Source organism: Ornithodoros turicata, chromosome 3 (assembly GCF_037126465.1).
Source record: "Ornithodoros turicata isolate Travis chromosome 3, ASM3712646v1, whole genome shotgun sequence".
In the NCBI taxonomy this organism is placed as follows: domain Eukaryota; kingdom Metazoa; phylum Arthropoda; class Arachnida; order Ixodida; family Argasidae; genus Ornithodoros; species Ornithodoros turicata.
The window spans coordinates 67311765-67327587 of NC_088203.1; the positions used below are offsets into that span (position 1 = coordinate 67311765).

Below are 15823 nucleotides of genomic sequence, written 5' to 3' on the forward strand. Positions count from 1 at the left end.
GATGCTTATATGTAAGATTTCGAAATACCCCGCTAATTTTAATTGGTGGTCACATCAAAGCCCAAGTGGCGCTTACTTTGCGGTCGGTAGTAGCAGTGTAGTTGGTGATCACAAAAGCAAGGGTGTATGTCGACATCCTGGGGGTTGTCATGAAATGGTCAGCCACGAGTCCCGTGTCTGGTCTGTAATGAGCGGAACAAGCATGAACATACCTGTAGGGCGTCGTAAAACATACGCATTCAATTAATGTCCCTGGAATATGCACACTAGTCAGCCATCCTTCCGCTTTCATTTTCGAAAATTTGTGCTAAACTTCGAGGATGCTAAATATTTGACTAAAAGAAAGCAAGTAGCGCTTTTCGACAGAATGTTCGCCTAGCTGCAGAACTCACCTGCAAAAAACACCATCTATGCTGCTCCCGATTCATTTTGTAGGGCTGTGCAAATATTCATATTTTTGCAACAACAAATATTTATAATTATTATTTTTACTATTATTAATAATTGCGTATTCGATTCAGGTTCCAAATCGCACATTCTATACTGGAACTTCGAATCGAATCCAATGTGGCTTTCCAACCGAATATATTTGAATACCCAAAATATATGGGGCCGGTTGGTACATGACTTGGAACCCTTTTACTCAAACTCATCAAAGTTTGACTTCCAACTCATTGGGATTCAGTAAAATGGTTGAAAGTGCGACGTCGATGTCTGTGTTGTCTCGTCCCATGTAGTCGCCTCGTTCCAAGTCAAATATTTGAATAGCTCCGAATTGCACACGTAATCTCGAAAACGAAGAGAAGGTTCACAACAAAGTGAGTGCTGCTCTTCGTATATCAGCCGTATATCATGCATCCATCTTACACAATCTTGGCCTGAGCATAGTGAAACTACAATGAGGTGGCGTTTCCTCGAATCTGCGAGAAGACACCCCGCCTTTTACGTGCTTTGCGGTGTTTTCTTCCATATTGCAGGCTTTCAGCTTGGGCGTCTCGCATAGTTAATGCGCGATAAATGTCGCCTGCGGAGCTATGCAAGAAACCACCTATACTTTTTCTGTTCGATGTGGTTGCCGGAACTCCAGCAAGGTTTGGGAAGATTTTCGAAGCGATGACGCTTGGTACCCAGCGGCTCTTCTTTTTCCTGTATATTTCTCTGTGCGTTGAAGAAACGTTTAGTTCCTAGTAGCGAGTTTCATATGTCTCCTTGGTCATACGTGTTCCGTGTTCCCGCATATCCATCGTGAGCGTGAAAGCCTTGTTTGTCCTTTGTCCTTGTTGTACGTTGTCCCTTAGAAAGTTAATGCGCTTCTGTTTCTTATCCGGTAACGGTTTTACCTTGCAGTGCGAAGGAAAATAGCTTTTCAGGTCACGTCGTTGCTGTTACACATTATACAGGGTGTCCCAGCTAACTGTGAACATATTTTTTTTAAATATATATAACACTTTTTCCAAGACGAAATCAATTGCAATATCGCATATGCTGAAGGGCACTCCCTAGGAGGGCATTAGCAATGTCCAAAGGCAATGTCTTAATTAACTTTCATTAATTAACTTTTTAATTATAAAAGCTACAAAGTTGTCCAAATGAGAATATCTGTTCCTTTCGGTCACCTGATATCGTAGCCGTTTTCAGAACAAAAATCCGTTCGATAGATCGCCCGCAAAAAATTCGTGAAGGAACGGCATTTTTTTCTTTATTTTGTTCATCGCGCTTCTTAGAAGACGCGTCTTTCCTTCACCCCCAATGTGAGAGGGAGAAAGAGCACACTATCGCCTCTCGCGTCCTGGAAAAAAATTAAAAGGAAACAGAAAAAGCAACTAAAGATAAGGCCAGTTCCGATAGAGTCACCCGATACATTTGTTTTTGTTTTGTTTCCGCAAGTTAAAGCTCATCTTCGACGCATGAGGCGGCACTGTACTCCTTTCCTCTCTCACGTTGGGGATGAAGGAAATACGCGTCTGCGAAGATGCGCAATGAACAAAATAAAGAAAAATGGAGTTCCTTCACTAATTTTTTGCGGGCGATCTATCGAACGGATTTTTGTTCTGAAAACGGCTAAAATATCAGGTGACCGAAAGGAACAGATGTTCTCATTGGGATAGCTTTGTAGCTTTTATAATTAAAAAGTTAATTAATGAAAGTTAATTAAGACATTGCCTTTGGACATTGCTAATGCCCTCCTAGGGAGTGCCCTTCAGCATATGCGATATTGCAATTGATTTCATCTTGGAAAAAGTGTTATATATATTTTTTTAAAATATGTTCACAGTTAGCTGGGACACCCTGTATAAGATATAGCCTAAAAAACATGGTGGCGTTTAGATGTGAAATGCTCGTTATAGAATGAAGCAAGACATAGCTCAATATTTAATTTCGTACTCGCGCACGATATATCATTTTCAGGGTGGACGTTTCATGAACGAATAGCGTGCTCAACTAATGTGTCAGGTGCTTGGGAGATGCGGTGTGGTCTTGCTTACAACATTAAAATAGCATTTTCACTCGGGAAGTATCACACAGAAAACTGCTACATATTTTATTTATTTCATTATTTGGGCTTATTGATGCGCCTACAAGCGTGCCCAAGAATTCGGGACAAAACGTAAAACAGGTTTCACCTGTCCATGTCCATATAGAGCCATGTACTAGGAATCTAAAAGCGCGTGCAACACATTCCGTTGACAGAGCTCTGCATTTGTTCGCTAGTGGCACGTTGCCTGTGCCCCGGCGAAGCTTCTAATACAGTTTCTTTGGGTGAATATTGGGATCTTCGAGGTTAAATTGAGGTTCCAAATTTTCAACATGTTAAGAATGCTTCATTTTCTGCACTGAAGAGCTGGGGTGAAGCCCACCATTATGGTATGTCCCATGTGTTCCAAACACCTCACTCCTGAAGAGTTTGCGATGAGCAATCGGAATGTTGCGTAGTATACGTGAAATAGTCTATAAAATGGAAAAGTTTGAAGTGCGCTCAAGTAACTGTCTATAGTGTCACTTGATGTGCGGTCTCGTAAAATGCGGCAAACGCGAACGAACTCCTTCAATTGGTTTCATTCATATTGTTTATTTCCCATTCAGTACAATGGGCTGGGTAGCGGAAAAAGAGGCAGGTTGAGGAACCCGCCGACCCCGGCCGACATTACAGGGAGGCAGCATGTACCAAAACAATTGTCACGGGAACAATGTTGAACACATAACTGTGTAGGATATGAACAATGAAAAGCTTAGTAAGTAATAATATGTCATATTACCACATACAAGAAGAAAAAAGGACACCATGAGGTAACATTAGACGCATTGACAAATTGAAGCATGACACAGAAGCAAATATCATAAATGAGAAAAAAGAAGCTTACGTGAAAAGCCTTACGGATTAGAAAACTCCTTCAAACACCTTTACCATTTCGGCAGTTATCTGCAGTTAGAAACAAGAGATTTCGCACTACAATACGTCTATACGTAGTGTGAATGTTTGCGCGACTGTGCCTGTAGCTTAGAAGAAAATTTTTGAATGCGCGGTGGTACAGGGAGCCTACAGATACACTAGTAGAAGCTATCAAGCTATCATGCATTCACATGCGTTGATGTTGAATTATGAAACAGGTATACTTATTCCGACAGTCGGATAATGACTGTTTGCGTAGATTTATACTTTATATTATATTTGTAATAGCCGAGCATAACGTGTTGTGGAATGAAACCTCGGACTCACGTTTCTTCAAACGCAAAATCCTCTTCAATGAATAGGGGATAATCTTCGTTGTCCTTAAAGGTCACACATGCCGATTTTTAGTGCCACAGAATTGAACGATCCTCACGCTGTGTGTCCAATGGGGAACACTGAATATATGTGCGAAATATTTTGGTCTACCTGTTCGTAGTTTTTCGAAAAAATTTTTTTTAGTTTCCCCGCCAGCCCGACAAATCGTCGGCAAACCCTGCGCACGGGCGCACCGACATCACCGCTCCAGGTTTTAACTGTATTGGCTTGGCCGCTTGGCTTCTTTGGTTTCGTTCCTGTGCATTGTGCACTGGAGAACAGTTATGTTATTGCTAAAGCCGGAAACAAGTAGCATATGAACATTTCTTTGGCACGACATCGTTTGCAAAGCGCAGTTCCTTCTGCTGTCCTTGCCTTTTATGAGCTACAGCGATATGTGATATGCCACGGCGAAGTTGTCGAGAATGCGACGGTTCTACGCTCCCGGCTGTTCGAACAATACATCTGAGCATTCAAGTGTTACCTACTACAAGCTACCAAAAGAGTCGTGATTGCCGTGTGGAATGACTTCCACCTCCGAAAGCAACGATTTACTCCAAGCATTTCGTCAATGAATGCTATCATAGGTAACGCGCGATTCCTGATGCAGTTTGGAATCTCGGCACGAAACCATCTGAAGTGAGACACCGTACACAAAAATTCTGAACGTGCGGCAGAGGATGAAGGGAAAAAAAACGTGCAAAATGGAAGTAAGTCGAGGCTCAAGTTCGAGGTCAAGTGGAGAACTCCTGCAGCACAACAGTCGTGTTACTCTGCGATAGAAAAATAGGAAGCTTAGTGAATTTATTTTGCAGCTGTCTATTAGCTACTGCGCTTCATCTGACATAGCCATGATTAACAACACAACATACCTGCGTAGCATACCTGAAATAGTCTATGAAATGGAGAAAAAATTTAAATGAAAGTGTACCCAAAGAACTTCTATTGTCTTACTGGATGTCCGGTCTCGTAAAATCCGCCAAGCCCTCCTGCAACGTGCGAACTGGCCCCTTTAATTAGCGTGTAGGAACAAGTAATTTTGCACTACAATACATCTACACTGCTGTGCCCGTCGCATAAAAGAAAATTTCTGAACGCGCGGCGGTACAGGGAGCCTACAGATACGCTAATGGGAAACTTACGCTATCATGCATCCACATGCGTTGATGTTGAATTATGAAACAGGTACGTGTATAGCTATTCTGACACTCGAGCAATGCACGAAACTTTGTTTGCGTAGATTGCTACTTTTTTAGGATCTCTAACACACGAGCCGAGCATAATGTGTTGCGGAATGAAACCTCGGAAACCACGTCTCTTCAAACGCAAAATCCTCCTCAATGAACAGAGGGTAATATTCGCTGTCCGTACTCACGTTACCACTGCAGAAATATGGCAGTCATCGAAAAAGCCAGACAGCGGCGGGTTTTGAACCACGTGCCTTTTCACTGCCAGTTTATTGCCGACTACAGTGCCAAAATGCGCATGACCTGTGCATACGTGCACTGTCTGGTTTGTTTGATAGCTGAAGAAACTCGGGACGGGGGACAAGACAGCGGTTTCTATAGAAAAGCGCTATCACGCATTTTGTTTTCCCAAATGTTCGCGTAAGCCAGACGGACACTTGGTAGTTGGACAAAATGGGCATTTGGACCGTATGACGTGCAACCCATTATTTGAGGGTGAAATCCATACCCGACCCCTACCTCCTCTGACAAGACCCGCCACCCGCGCTCTACCAGAAAATGAAATCCGCATCCAACCGGAACCGACCAGCAGCCCCGACAAGCAGGGGCTGCGGCGCCTTTGTTTACTTATTATTTGGTATGATCTTTTCTCTTCGTTGTTGTTGCTGTAGCCGTTGCTTGTTCGTGGCCGACCCGCCAGCAGTGCTTGTGCCAAAAACGCTGCCCGCAACAGTCTCGCTACCCGCGCGGGTGTCAATAATATCACACGGAACCGACCCGCTACCCGCGGGAAATTCCAAACCGGGATCCGCACCGCAGGATAGAGCGGGTCATGCAGAACCCTGCACTACGCCTGAAAACTCCGCACTTGGGCTTTCCTCTTGATCAGCGTCTCACTCTGCTTCACGGAGAGAGCGGTGTCGTGTGCACGCGGTTCCTCCTCTCTGGCTTTGTTGAAGGACGCTCCTTCTGCTGTCCAGACGCGCCCACCACGCCAACGTGTGTGAGTGCATGTGTCTGGAATTTGGAGTAGCAAGCCGTAGCCATCTGGCTGACATCTCCTAACCCCTATGAAGAAGAAGAACCGAGACCCGTTACACGAAATAGGCATGAAAATGGACACAAAAATTCAGCTGTCGAGCCTCATGAAGTCTGTTGACGTACATGCCGCCCGATGGTATGTGTTGTCGAGTCCGAACCTGGCACGGGCACGTGCGAAAAACGTAAAGCCCGGCCCGACAAGGCCCGCGCAATGCTCTAAAGGGGAGTGCGAAACCCTATCAAAATTTGTTAGCAGTCCTGTGCGAGCGCACCGGCCTTGAGTTCTACTATGAAATAATGCGAGCCGATTGAGGGAGCGCTTTCACGACACCAATCGACAGCAACGAACGTCATGGTTCAACAGCGTAAATGTCACCGGCAAGAAAAGCAGGGATGTTTTGCAACGGGATGTTGCGCTGTCATATGACCGTCGACAACCCCGCGTCCTTTCTGGATACCGTTGCCTCTGACAAAAATCGCTATTCAGCTCAACTGGAGTCCCCCGATACTCTAAGGGACACGTGATCCTATGACACCACGAAAACTGAAAACTACGATCACCATATCACGAATAGACACCTCCACGAACAGTCTCTGCGTATCGGGTGGAAAGCTTTAGCCCGCTGCTACCGATCAGAGCAATCTTCATCCACGAGAAAGTGAGGTGGTAACGGCGGTACGCGACAGTCACACGGCATGTTCGAGAAATGCCAGTAAAACGTACACACCAAACAGCAAACGCAAGACAACCAAATCCACCGCGCAAAAGCAAATCGGGGGAAAGGTGGAAATCTAAAAATAAAGGAAACACAACCCAGCTCATAGGTCTCCGCCTGTCACGTGGGCTTGTCGTGTCCTCCAATCAGAGACGCGATGGACTTCTTACAAAGTCGGAGGAGTAAGAAGGCCGCGCGTGTGGCGCCATCTATCGCAGAAAAAAAATCATTTTTGCGATGAGACCTATGCGATATGTCCTTTTAAGACTCTGTGTCGATCTCAGGGAACCAAAAAAAGCTATTGTTGTGGATGGGTTTCCTTTGCCACATATGGAAGAACTGCTACATTGGTTGGTTGGAGCAACATGTTTTTCTAAATTGGACTTAGCATCAGCCTATGATCAGCTTGAATTGACAACGTTTATAACGCACGAGGGATTGTTCCGCTATAACCGGGTGTGTTTCGGCCTTGCTTCGGCTCCAGCAACGTTCCAACGAATGATGATGTCAATCCTCCACGGATGTAAAGGAGTGTTGTGCTATATAGACGATATAATTGTTTTTGGAAAAACCGGAGGAGAACAACTGAAGAACTTACGATGCGTCCTCGAAAGAATCTCGTCAGCAGGACTGAAGCTGAATGACAAGTGTAGTTTTGAAGTCGACGAGTTATCGTTTTTGGGACACACAATATCAGCTGATGATGTGAAACCATTGTCATCGAACGTGGACGCGATCAAGCAAGCGCCAGTGCCTAAGGACGTTGCAGCGCTCCGGTCGTTTTTAGGACTTTGTGGGTATTGTGCCAAATTTATTCCACATTTAGCGGGCATTGTGGAGCCCCTCCGGAAAATGCTACGTCAGGAAAGTGAATTCATCTGGGATGAGAGAGCACCACAGAGTTTTGAAGAAATCAAACACCTTGTAGCGTCATGCACAGCTTGTCAAGATGTTTGACCCGGACTTGCCCGTGGTCGTTACTACGGACGCCTCGGATTGTGGCTTAGGAGCAGTTTTGCAACAAGAAGGTAAAGATGGTTTGCAGACCGCAGCCTTTGCGTCCCGGACGTTGTCTCAGGCCGAACGTAGATATTCGTTGGGATAAAAAGAGGCCCTGGCCTGCCTATTCGCATGTGAACAGTGGCACGTCTATTTATGGGGGCGACGCTTTTTGTTGCGAACTGATCATCAAGCCCTCGTGACTTTGCTCTCATCTAAAGGATCAGATCGTCGACCGCTGAGGATATTAAGGTGGACAGCGAGACTTCTTTACTATAACTTTGAAGTCCAGTATCAGCGCGGATCTGAGAATGTTGTAGCAGATGCCCTTTCTAGACTTCCAGCGTCAGCTGTGCAGGACTCACCCATTGAAGAGGAGGTGATAGCAGCAATATCTGCGTGTGTGTCAAAAGAGGAAGCACAGAGAAGTGCCAAACAGGATCGCACCCTTCAAGATGTTATGGAGTTCGTAACTACGGGATGGCCGGCAAAGAAGCATTTGACGAGGGAGCTGTGGCCATTTTATCACGTGAAAAGTGAACTGTCCGTGGTGGATGACCTACTGATGAGAGACAACAAGGTCTTCCTACCTCCTTCGTTGACTGCAACTTTTGTGGAATTCGCGCACGAGGGACACCAAGGGATTGTACGGACAAAGAATCGACTGCGCAGCAACTATTGGTGGCCAAAAATGGACAATCACGTAGAAAAAGCCATTCGAAGCTGTTATGTGTGCCAGTCATGTGATAAGACAGCAAAAGCACCAGTTGTGCCGATGCAGCCAGTGCCGTTCCCCAAGGGACCCTGGGAGCAGGTGGCTATGGACATCGTGGGGCCCTTCAGCAACGCACCTGCTGGTTGCAAGTTTGCTATAACGCTTATTGATTATCACATTAAGTGGCTTGAAATTGGCTTTTCAGATACTTCAAGAACAATTATGGAGTTTCTGCTCACAGTGTTCAGCAGGGAAGGCTATCCCTCTACGTTAGTGAGTGACAATGGACCTCAGTTTAAATCCAACGAATTTGAGACTTTCTTGGCAGATAGAGGTACCAAGCACAGTGTGTCGTCGGTGTACTACCCGCAGGCGAACGGCCTCGTCGAGAGGTTTAGCAGAGTATTGAAAGGTTTCGTACAAATCGCGCTTCTCGAAAAAAGACCGCTCAAGAGTGCAGTCCAGGACTACTTAGCCACATACCGGTGTACTCCACACGCGACAACTGGCACTTCTCCTGCAATGCTGCTGCATGGTCGACAACCCAGGACAAGGGTGGACATCGTGGGAAAACCGACCAAGAAGCTTCGGTCAGGATCAACATTTGGCGATGAAGCCTTAAGAAGTCACGTGTACCACAAGCAAGTGTATTCGAAAACTTATCACAGATACACGTAGAAGCGCAAAAATTCCTACGTTCCGAGAAGGGGACTACGTAATGGTGAGACACCCCATCTCACAGGGGAAAGGTGTGCTGTCGTACACCAAGGCACTGAAAATTCTCAAGAAAAAAGGGACTGGTACATTCCTGTTAGAAGATGGACGTACGTGGAACGCTTCGAGGTTGGTCAGTGTTCCATACGAATCAAATCCTGGGGAAGAGCCCGATTGGACAGAGCAGCATTTCTGGCAGCTTCAAGACTCTCACCGATTGAGTAAGCAATCTTCTCACCGTCCCGAGCATCAAGAACTGGCGAGCAGCACCACGACTCTTCCCGATGAAGGTACGCAGAGTCCAGCGATGCCAACAGCAGCTGCGCCAACACTTTCTAACAGTGATGAAGCGGCGACAGTACCAGCCAATGACGTACAAGACGTTCAGGAGAGAAGGACCAGTGCGCGTGAGCGGCGCAGACCAGCCTGGACGAATGACTATGTGATGTACTAATGACTAATGACATAGTAGTACGTACTGTTGCATTTATTCAGTTATTGTTCATACAAGTTTTAAACTTTTTGTAAAGCATGTTCATTCAAGGGAGGGGAGATGTTGTGTCTAGTTTTGGCAACCTCTTGAATGTTACTAACCATGAAAAATATGTTTAAAAACGCCTGTATCGTAGGAATAAGGCGCATTCTTCGGTTGGGCACTGCTTTGTCTGCCTCTTCTTTCTTTCGCGATAACATATCGCGATACCACAATCAGCGAAGCAATACTCAGTCAAAACGATACATATTGCAAATTTAATGAACTTACTTTGAATTTTTATAGTATCTTGCAACGGAAAGTTCTACATAGATGAACCACATAGGACCAACACATCTGAAATGCGACTCAGAAATATGAGGCTTTCCCAACTCAGGGAATATTCGACTCAAGATCATTATTGTTATTAATGTCAATCGAGTGAACCTCTGAAACAAATACAAGACAATACCCTATTGAAAATACCTACATTTTTTCATACAGGAATCAATGTGAGACATGTAGGATCCTACATATCTCATGTGATTTTCATATGAAAATGGATGTGGAACATGTAGGAATCCACATGTGATGTGAGAAGCCATATAGGACATGGTTGTCCTACATGTCCTTTATCTCATCTCATATCGGCCTCACATAGGAATCAATGTAGGAGATTTGAGATCCCACATGTCCCATATTATTTGCATGTGAGACCACTTACGTATGACACCAGCAGTCTCACTTGTCAGGTGCATGACACCACATTGTCGCTTGGTTTGCGTGGGCTAATGCTTTATGCATTCCCAGACCTCAGACGTAACTACCTAGAAGTAATTAGTTTACTATATAATCCCCAAGAACACGCTGACATTCCTCACTCATCCTGAGGATGTCATTGCGGGACAGCAGTGACATATCCTGGGAATATCCCCACATGATCCTCAATTTGTTAGAGTGCTAGAATGAGACTCCAGAGATGGTCCTAGGGACAACATCTGGGGACAAGACTGGGATACTCTCAGGAGCACTATAGGATCATGTAAAATTCTCCAGTAAATCTGCTTTCATTTCTCACTTTTAGAAGTGTACAGACGTTTACAGTGGAAACGGACTCTCTCTCTTGCAGTTTTCAACCTCGGCCACCAGCTTGTCATCTTCCGTCTCTCATTTTTGATTGTTTTTCGATGACGAATAATGGGTGCCGTGGTATAAAAAGCAAAAAATAAAAGGCCATGTGCCACTAAGTGTAAGACTAAGACAGCCGACTTTGAAAGGAATATCCAACAGTGGCATTTCCTTTCGCAGATAAAACATATACTATATATTGCTTATCTTGCAAACTCCCGGATGTGCGGGAGTCCTCCTAGCATTGCAGTGAAAACCAAGGGTGAGGTACCTAAGTTTAATTCAATTTCATGTATAAGCAACATACCAGTGATGAATTCCTTGGATGATAAGGATACAGCCAAGGTAACGTCCGTGTTTCCTACTTAGATGGGTAGAAATCCAGCGAACCGGTAGAATGTAGGAAGGGAGTTGCCTCAGGACAGAAGCCTACTTAGTTGATTTAAAACATCCTCCGCAAGTCAAGCACGCGCTGTAATATGCCATCACTTTCCTGTATTTTCCACGGAAATGCTCCGTGCAGCATCCCATCAGGGACGTTGCACGGATGTTCATGTGAACAAGATCACAATGAAAGGTGTAGCAAGCTATATTTTATCGCACATTGAACCCAGTTCATGGAGTATCCGTTGAAATCATTCAATTTGTATTTGTACCGCTGTATTTTTGGTATTTTCGCTTTATAGTATTTTTGTAGTTTATAGATGATCACTGCTGATTTGGTTGAATTTGGTTATGACAAACAAACCGAAACACTAATTAATAGGCGCAGGCATAGAAATGCACATCGCATTATTAAACTAATTTATTTCTCCTATATATGTCCTCCGGCTGGTGGCCGCAGGATGTACGCAAATGACTATCACTGGAAGATCCCATGATGACACTCTCCGGATCTCCTCCGGATATCCCATCACGAACGAGGACGCGATGACACTTTGAGGACGTCCTGAGGATCGCGAGTGTTCTTGGGGATTAAGTACTCTCTGAGCCCAACTTCATGTACCCAAATACTTCAAAAGCTGGATAGTTTGTTGATTTTGTTTTGTTGTATTTCGCAGTTAATCTGGAATGTGAGCTCCTCCACTTTTGCAATAAGTGCTACCGATTTGTGAGTTTGTGCAACATCGATAAAATTCACACCTGCAATAATAATATCGCCTTCAAAATCACCCTTCATATTGTGCTAAGGGTTGTATGTGAATCAGCCGATTCCGAAACCGATAGAAAACGTGCAAGGTATATCTAAACTGGTAGCGAAAACTAGCGGAAATACCAAATCAGACCCATCGGCAAGGCCATCAGCAAGAGGCGCGAGCGATCCTGGGTGCTGACAGTAGAGGTACGGTTGTAAACAGAAAAACTTTGCAAGATGGGCGTCGCTTGTGTGTGTGTACTAATAGGTTATTCATAATTTCAATGTAGAAAAAACTTTCTGTTGCCCCGCTCGTGCACATATACGAGATCATCTACCACTCGAGTACATTTCCGTATCCTGCTCCTTTGCGCATGTATCACAGTTGGGGGTGTTTATCCCTGTGTCTCTGTATCCGTCGTATCCGTACCGTGTGTCCGTGCATTGTAATACGGAGTTCGTACGCTCTTTCGGTTAAACAGGAAGCGACGTTCACATCTCCGTGCTGTAGACCAAGATTAACACGTGTGAACAGGGGAATACAATGCATCCCCTGTTGCTGGGCCCGCGAAAAAAAAAGACTTCGTCATGGGACGAGCGGCCATGATAGTGTGAGTGTTAGCAGGAACCAACTGGGCACCAACGATGTCGTGTTTTGATGCAATGGACCTATAACGGCCAATCATTGAATAAATGCAAATGTCTAGTCACTAGGTGTACGTATAGCTCAAGGTGAGAAATGGGCCTTATGTGAGCCTTCCTAATTTTTGTATGGTCATCACGATGCCTTTCTGTTTGGAGTTGTCAAAATCTGTGATAACCGTATGTATTTGGAATTGATATGATTCATTAAACCTGATATGCTTTATTTTGCTGTGTTCTCTTCTGGTATTGTTGACTGGGCGCGGCAAAGGGAATACAGAGCAAGCGAAGTGGGCCAATGTAAACGTGCATGGCTAATTATGCACTACTTATTCATGCTAGTGACGTCATCTCTGACGTCATTTATTTACAATCGTAGTAGTCCGCGCAACGGATGGATGGCGCTGACCGTTTCAGTCATGGCGTCATTCTGAAGACACAGGGGCCTATGGGAGTTGCGCTACCTGTTTAAATATACCTTGAAACGTGTTCACAGACTGCGTCTTGCAACACTGTGCCACGTTGTTTCGCTGGTGTGTGCACTCTCTGCATTTGGTTTGTTCATTGCTACGTTTTCGTGCTCTTTGTCGTGTTCAGAAGCGGGTGTGCGCCGTGTTGTGTGGGACTTTTTAAGCAGGACAAACTGCGTGCGCTAGTGAAATACAAGTAAGATAAGATGGCAGCGGTTTTGCCTGCAAGCTTGATCGACCACTTCGAGCCAACTGACATAGACTTCACACCTCTGTCCGATCTGCGCACTGGATTGGAGAAATGGAGCAGGGGTTCTACGACGCCGTAGTTTTCATGCTGCACAGTACGTTTTTTTTTTCTTCTTATTTCTGTTTTCCGAATACTAGACAGTTTTAAGCGCAGTCGTGGGGTAGAGGAAATGATGTCGTGCATCAGTTTCATCCATTGAACTGTTGATGTCTTACAATTTTTTCTTTGCTACTGTTTCAGATGCATTCAACAAGTATATAGACAGTGTTGTGCAAGATGAGAAAGAAAAGGCAATAAGGAAAGGTTCGTTCCGTGCACAATATGCGTGGGATGCTAAATGTCCTCAATAAAAAAACAAATGTTAACACTTCTATATGTGCACTGTATGCTTTCACATCATCCCAAGGTGCTCTGCTGCTGCTGCAGTGTCAAGTCACGGGCATGCTATTATTTAGACGCATATCTGTTACGGGAAACATCAGACCCCACAAAATATGGGCCCTACGTGGATGTGGGACACCCACATCAATATGGGGTGTGAGACCCTACATCAATATGTGTGTGGGATCCTACATCAATATGGGATGTGGGATGCCACATCGATATGGAATATGAGATCCCACGTCAGTATGAGATATGAGATCCCACATCAATATGCGATGTGGGATCTTACACCAGATTCCATCATCGAAGTTTTGTGGGATTTTTCAACAGGGTAATTATTTCAGGCAATCATTTTCTAAGCAAGCAAGAAATATTTAAAAGCTTCCTACAGAAGAAACCAACAGACACAAGTCACACATCCTGCATACATAATTCTCAACTCACAGACTATTTTTATTAATATCAATCGAGTGAACACCTGAAACAAAGTCTGCCGTCCATGAACCTCCCCCACACTCCCGTCAAGTTTACGCCTGTAGGGAGGGGAGGCTTCTCGCGCGGTCTTGTATAAGATTGATTTGATTTGTAAAAGGAAAAATGGAGATGTCTTGTACATAGAATCATTGAAAGCGCATATTTTTTCTCACACATTACATATTTTAGTAAATAAATATCCATAATTAGCATGGTGACATGGACGGCATATTAATAACATTCTAAACCTCATAGCATAACAAATTTTTAAATATTGAAATGAGCGCAGATATACTAATAATGAAGTGTAGACGCACACTCGAAAACAGAACAGACAATTGCTCTACATCGAAAAGATGGACAAATTGTGCACTCGTTTGCATAAATCGTGGGATGATGTGATAAAAAACCGCTTCGAAGAAGAAGAGCCTCGAAATGGTTCCATTACCACTGCATTTTGATACGTCATAGACATGGTCGTATTCGGAGATCTGCTAGAAATTACCGAATTGAAGGTGCAAGATTCTACAATAGTTATAAAAATATCTGCACATCAACATCGGAAGGACCACTGGGATTGAAGGTGAAATTTTTGTTCGGCTAATGAAGAATTGAAGTACTCGACACCAGATGTAGTCGTAATCATTACAAAGGGCATTGCTTTCATCAACAAAACAGTACGATCAAATTATCATATACAAGCAGTCTATATCGCACAATTCATTATGGATTTGTTGAAATTACATCGAACTATTGACATGGAAAGTGCATAAAAAATCTCATCACGTGATATTTTCCACTACCACGGCTATGCAATTATTTTTTTCTACCAGTTCTTGCAACGATGTCGAATGAGGAGAAGTTCAATATTGTTGTACAAGGTCTGATGTATCATCACTTATTGAAACTCAACGACCATATCAACTGCGGTGAACCACCGGACGATTTTCATCTAACAATCTCTTGTACGCCATTCAAGAATCTTCATACAAAGAAAGGAAACATCAATAAGAGGTTGCACAAGCTCGTGGCAACTAAATGCAAGTTACTGAAGCAATACAAATACGGCGACATCGTATCGATTGCATTAATCAACGCTGGATTCAAGTGACCCATAATAAGGAACTACTATATGATGCATTCTCAATTCATCAATCAAGACAGCAAACGAAATCTCCAGTTTGGAAAGGAAAGAACAATATATATTGAAAGGAATCTATTATCAAATGTTGCGACGCAAATGGGGGATTTTATAAGCATGTGTTTTAAGCGATGTTATAAGCTCTGTGTTACGAGGATTGCGTGATTAGAATTGTACACTCCGCCTGCACGTCATTCTTGTAAAATCCCCGTTGGCATCGCAGCATTTGATAATATATTCCTTTCAACATGCATTGCCAAAAGATGTTATAGACATTCTTTCAATTATTCATTTGTCATTGCTCAAGAATAAGAGAATAAGAGAGCTCATTGACAGAATGGCGTAAATGCAGGCTAGCTGTTGGATAAATTCCATGATAGGCAAGCCTGAGCGATGAGCTCGTTCAGCTAGTTGAGAAATATACACACTGTGCAAGATCATGCTTCTCTGCGTTGTATTGTTGACGGGAGAGAGAGAAATAGTTTATGAGTAGTCGGGTAAAACCCATTTGATGGTCAGCTCTGATTACATATGAGAATTCTTGCACATAGTGTAAAATATTCATTTCCTTAGAAATCATTGTTCTCAT

At 43.9% G+C, this 15823-nt stretch overlaps 1 protein-coding gene across 1 annotated transcript in view; it reads right to left on the reverse strand.

Moving 5' to 3' along the window:
• The window catches only part of LOC135388567 (aminopeptidase N-like), a 300033-nt gene that overhangs the window by 160454 nt on the left and 123756 nt on the right, over positions 1 to 15823 (reverse strand). The window contains exon 5 of the mRNA XM_064618186.1: positions 77 to 182. Coding sequence (XP_064474256.1) covers positions 77 to 182 — 106 coding nt within the window. The remainder of the gene's footprint in view (positions 1 to 76; positions 183 to 15823) is intronic.